The sequence below is a fragment of the Austrofundulus limnaeus genome, unplaced genomic scaffold, assembly GCF_001266775.1.
Source record: "Austrofundulus limnaeus strain Quisiro unplaced genomic scaffold, Austrofundulus_limnaeus-1.0 Scaffold135, whole genome shotgun sequence".
In the NCBI taxonomy this organism is placed as follows: Eukaryota; Metazoa; Chordata; class Actinopteri; order Cyprinodontiformes; family Rivulidae; genus Austrofundulus; species Austrofundulus limnaeus.
In genome coordinates, this window is record NW_013952537.1 from 174,217 (window position 1) to 179,980 (window position 5,764).

Here is a 5,764-nt window from a genome sequence, read left to right on the forward strand (position 1 = left end):
TTTGTATTATTTTAGCAATGGCTTTTGTAAAAGGGAAYGCTAAAAGGGAAAAGGGAAATGAAAAATGAATATATTTTCAGATTTTTTTTYCCCCCAGGCATGTTAAAAGGATGTGAGGATGAGCATCAGCTAAAACTCACATGGAAATTTTTATTCCAAACACGTAAGCAAAGCACAAGCACAAGATGTACCATGCAAAAAAATGTTTTACTGAATAACTACAAAGGTGGGATTTATTGTATTTTGATCCATAAAGTGCAATACACTGGTGAGCAGAAGATATTTGACTTTGCCTGAAGATTATATATTCAAAATACACTATAGTTTATATATTTTGGCATCATGTTTACAGACTATGGGTCTGAGGAGAAAATGAAGGAAACTATTTCTATTCTATTCTATTCTATTCTGTTTTTTAAAGATTAAATACATTAGGAGGCCCCAATGATCACGTGGCTTTCACTCACACGTGTTGTGCCGAAATAAGTGCCCCTGTAGTGCCTGCACCCATAGGCACACTCCCATAAAAAAGGCCTGAATAAAAACACGTCTATCTGTTGTTAGATTCTTTTTATAAACAAAATCTCTAAATAATAGTCTTCAATATACATTTATTTAATACTATATTCAAGAGATCGGTATTACTAAATGGTAAATTTGTAATTTAGTGACTGACAGGTTTTTCTTGAAATAGAAAKGAGGGCATTACGAACCCCACAAAAATTGTTAAAAATCCAGTGTGGAGTCATGAAGAACGAGCGTAGTGGTAGATACATGTCTCCTTAAATGTATTTAAAGCACAAAATAATTTGTCACGTTGACCTTTTGCTAAAAGGCAAAACAAAAATTTTGAAAAACGACTTCCGGTACTGATGGTGTTTTGAACGACAGGGGAACATTTTTCGATACAACACCCGAGGGTTCTGCAGTCATAAAAACCCGTGTGGTCTTTGCTCACAGCTTCTTCCTTTCCTCCAAGCTAGTTACTAAACATCTCACGATAGTATTATGGACAGCAGAGGCTTTGGTTCCGGTGAGTATATTTGTTATTTGTTTTTTTTCTCCCATTTAGTGTCTTTTAAAAATCAATTTCAGCACGTCGTTGCGGTACAGTGAAAGAGGCCTCATTTGTTAGCCTTTAGCGCTAATCATGCTAACACGCTTTTTTATGTTGTTGCTTAATAGCAAAAGCACTTGAGTTAGCCGACTTGAAGCTTAAAACAAAGAAGCTAAAGCTAGTAAAATATCTATTCGAAGTGCATTTTATACCAGTATTGTAGTAAAAATCATGCAAATTTATTTTAAAAAATGAAGAGCTGCGTGTTCTAGGCCCGGCGAGRCTTGTGTGCCTAGATGTTGTACCTGGATCCGCTTTCCTAACCCTGTTGTTTCGTTTATTTTTTTTTATTAGTTTTAATATTGTTATTGTTACTATTGAAGAAAACGCCTTTCTTAGTGTTTTGATGAAGTTACTAGGCCAATTTGTTGAAACGGAGCTGTGTTTTAGAAAAGCAAAGTTCAAAGCAACGTCGACAAAATGGCCGCCTCACTTCAGTGCAATAAAATGCTTTCTTTTTTTTTAAATTTACATCACTAGTTGAGTTTTGGATCAAAATCGGTGCAGATAAGTAATTTAGGATGCGTTGAAATAAGCAAATTAGTATATTTAAAATTAAGCTTTATATAAGGTGTAGTGTAATTTTAGTGCCAAATTAATTATTAAAATTGGTTCTCTGTTTCCTGATACCCTTTTTTCCCTCCAGGTTACTCCAGTTGGGGTGGTGGTGGAGGAGGTGGAAGTGGCAGCAGGGGTGAGAAAAATAGTAAATAAGTAACGGAGCATGGACATTTTGCTACTAATGAACATCCAATTAGCTTCACAAATGTGCATACATAGGGCTGCATCTAACAGCTCTTTGTATTTCATCCAGTTCTTCAGTCCAGATGATGTTTCCTTTAAAAATACTATTTAGCTATTTTATTTTAGTTCACTTTATCTTGAACAGTCAACTTCGAAATTTACTGTTTCCCAAAATAAAGTGTAAACTAAGACCTACAAAATGTAAGCTTAAGTTTATGTGTCATGCTGTCTGAATGCTGTTTGTAAGAACTGATATAAATCGTGGTGTAATTCAGTCACATCTCTTTGCTTATCAGAAGCAAGAGAAACAAATTCAACGTAACTTCTTGAATATGTAACAATGAAGATGCTCTTCTGTTGTGTACGCCTTTAGAAGAACTTGAATTTTGTGTTTTTTTTTTTTTTTTTTTTTGTGTACAAACTAATACTTTTGACCCGTATGGTGGAGGTTATAAGTCCTCTGGGCTTGGGGGCTATGGAGGAGGGGGCCAAATGAAGCGAGGACTCTCAGGAGCATCTCTGCTCTCATCCACAGATGCACACGCGGACGCCGTCATTGCTAAGATTAATCAGCGTTTAGATATGCTCTCCCAGATGGAAGGGGGGCTTCTTCGGGGTGAAAGGTAATATTATTTCATTGTTTTCACTGGAAACTATCAGTTAGATCCACTTTCCCACATCCACATGAGTAAACACAATTAAGTTCTTCTGTTTTATTATTTTTTTAAGCAGTGCACTTGTATTGTGGCATTTGAAACTAGAACATGGTTTCTAAATTTAGTCATTTCTGAATCGTATTTAACAAGCTGAATTTGATCCATTTAGACTGTTAATCTAGTAGCATTTATTTTCTATAGTGTAATTGGCATGTAAAGCTCATGTTTTATTTATTACAACCTAAAGTTATGCTTCTGTGAACTGGACGAACTGATTTAATCTTAAAGTGGTGAAGATGCATCAGTGCATCACTTTGAAGCCTGACAAGTTGTGGGTCAACATGGTCTGCATGTGATGAAGCTCTAAGCTTGTTTTTTTTTATTTGAGAGACGGAAACAATATTGTTTCTTTGAAACCCTAGATGTTCTGTTAAGGCGTCGTCTCTTGGCGTTAACGGGGTGAACTGCTTTTCACTTACAACACATCCTTGCATATGAAGCCTGTCCATCATTTAGGGAGCGCTCCTCAAACATCGTTTGTCTTGTGTTTGCACACTTTGTTTTTCCCTCATCCTCCATGTGACCTAACCTGTGTTCTGGCTTTAGGTTACACAAGAGAGATGGGTTTACAGGTGCTGGCCTGTTTATTACATCATAAACATGAAATGTTTATTGACAGACTTTTGGCTTATTTATGTTAAACACTGCTTTCAGTTAATATTGTGTTTTTATATATAGTGCCCATTTTTGTTATGTTTTAACTAAGTTACATCCCAAGATATTTTACCACTTACACTTGTCTTAAGACGTTGCCGTTTCTGCTGGACCATGTACTTGTTTGTTCAAGGTTTCCCAGCCTCTCCTTTAACAAGGAACGACTATCTTAAAATGGCATTTTTTTAATCTGCAAAAGATTCTGTAAAGAACATAATCACAATATATTATTGTAGAAAACCTCTGATATAAAATCATGTTCTTTTAGATCATCAATGTTTGATCTAATCTGTTGATGAAATAAAAATGGGAGTGACAAGAAATTTGAGAAAGCAAGAAGATGGAGGAGAAGGAAAATCAGGTGGAGAAATCCAAACCTGACTGCCCCCCCTGCCTCTTTTGCTTTCTTTTCTTATCTATCAACCCTCTTCCTCCCTCCCTCCTGCAGGTTTGACCAGTACGAGTCATTCGACTCGCGCATCTCTGCTCTCTCCTCCCGAGATCTCTACAGATCTGGCGGTGATAGCTATGGTTTTGGGGATGACCATGGGGACAGCATGCTGCTGAGTCAGCGAGGAGGCTCAGGCTTCGGAGGGGGAATTGGGCTAGGGGGAGGGGGAGGCTTTGACGGCCCCTCCTCTTCCTATGGAGTCGCAAAAATGCGACAGAATATGAGGGAGTCCTTCGCCAGTGGCCAGGGAGGCGGTTCTGGAGGCGGAGGCTGGGCTGGAGCAAGCCGACGACCCCCCAGAAGGGGTGGAAGTGCTGTGGGTCGAGGAGCTGGAGGAGGGTTTGGAAGCCGCAGGCCTGACCCCGCTCCATTAGGTGGAGGCTTGCGGGGAGCTGGTAGCGGTGGCCCGTCCCACCGTGGCCGCTCTCCAGGAGGTGGTAGAGGCAAGCTCCCATCCCTCCTGTCCAACCGTGTGTACCCTGAGAGTGCTGGCTTCCAGGGTTCTACTCCAGGGCCTCACAACTTTCCTGGGAGGCATATTGGAGGGGGCCCATGGGGTGGCCGCCCGCGAGGCCGCAAGAGACCCCTCAACAAAGTAAGTACCTCCAGCCAAAAATAAAAATCAGACACTGGGCAAAAGTTAACCCATTTCTGATTTCCCTCAATTTTGTTTTCACGTTTGACATAAATAGTTACAGTTCAGATTCCATCAAGCCCTTGAATACAACGGACTGTAGTCTCATGGAACTGCTCTGTTTGCACAGTAAAAGAGATGATTTATGCCTAATGCTTTCTTATTTAAGTACAGGGTGTTATTTGTCATTTTACCCCATGTAGTCCTGTGTATTTTAAAGAAAAATTAGCCGTGTGGAGTAGTATTCGTATCCTTTTATTTAATCAGGAAAATATCTCCTTGAGATTAAAATCCTCTTTTCCAAGAGTGACCTGGCCAAGACAGGAGTATTTGAACTAAAACGTTTGTGAGCCTGCTTTTAAACTTGCAGTGCAGGATTTTAACATGTACATTATTATTCAAATCATAACTCAAAAGAGGACACACAGTACTGTTCTGACCCATGGAGATCAAAATAAATGATGTTTCACAGTAGCAGAGTACAGCTACAGGAAAAACTTGTGAAACAAGCACATCTGATCTCATTTAAAATATGATGTTCAAAACAAAGTTTAGAATATGTAAAACTGAAGGTGGAGACAATAGTTCTGCACTGCAAGTTTGCACTTTGAATTTTTATTTTATTTTTATTTTTTTCTCTGCTGACTTGTTCAAACCTTTTGAGTGCAAATAAGTTGTTTACTGTAGCAGGTAAAACCTCAGCGTGATGTTCAGAAGAAGAGAAAAACTGATGAACCAGAATCAGTGACGAAGGAGACGGAGGCTGATGGATCAGAGACTGCAAAAGGTATCCTCCAAGTTTGGAGTGATGTTTTAGAACTTAATACCCAACAGTATTTATACTCTCGTGTGCCTGTCGTTTCTTTTAGCAGAAGAACCAGTAAAAAATGGTGATCAGAAAGCAGAGGCCGTCACTGAGGTGAGTAGGTGAAATTTGATGAGTGTTTGCTGCTGGCAGTGTGACCTTTCAAGTTGGTTTTCATAAACTGAGCTTCTCTGTTTTCTCTCATTTACAGGATGCAAAGCCTCCAGAAGAGGGAGCTACTTGTAAGCTTAACTGAAGTGACTTTCCTTCTTTGTTTTGTCTTATTTCCTCTTCTCTTAATTTAATACTATAGAATATGCCTGAGCTGAATTAGTTTGAATTGTGTTTTTTTCTGACTGTGCGTCTTGTGCTGCTGATCAGCTACGCCCAAGCAGGAGGAGAAGAAGAAACCTCAAGGAAAACAGACTCCAGCTCAGAGTCAGGAGAAGGAGGCGAAGTCAAAAGCAAGAAAGAGGAGTGGATTCCTGGACAGGTAAGGAAAAACTACAGATGATTAACTGTTTGTCTTGGGTTAGGCCTGTCACGATAACAAATTTTGCTGGGCGATTAATTGTCTCAAAATTTATTGCGATAAGCGATAATATTGCCTGGTGACCGTTTTACAACTAATAATTATAAAAGC

The 5,764-nt window shown here is 39.2% G+C and overlaps 1 protein-coding gene across 1 annotated transcript in view; it reads left to right on the forward strand.

Moving 5' to 3' along the window:
• The first annotated feature begins 914 nt into the window (after positions 1-914).
• akap8l (A kinase (PRKA) anchor protein 8-like) overlaps positions 915-5,764 on the forward strand; it is a 10,002-nt gene continuing 5,152 nt past the window's right edge. Inside the window, exons 1-8 of the mRNA XM_014015810.1 lie at positions 915-1,033; positions 1,764-1,811; positions 2,286-2,484; positions 3,680-4,277; positions 5,004-5,103; positions 5,186-5,235; positions 5,333-5,363; positions 5,503-5,614. Coding sequence (XP_013871264.1) covers positions 1,009-1,033; positions 1,764-1,811; positions 2,286-2,484; positions 3,680-4,277; positions 5,004-5,103; positions 5,186-5,235; positions 5,333-5,363; positions 5,503-5,614 — 1,163 coding nt within the window. The 5' untranslated portion in view covers positions 915-1,008. The remainder of the gene's footprint in view (positions 1,034-1,763; positions 1,812-2,285; positions 2,485-3,679; positions 4,278-5,003; positions 5,104-5,185; positions 5,236-5,332; positions 5,364-5,502; positions 5,615-5,764) is intronic.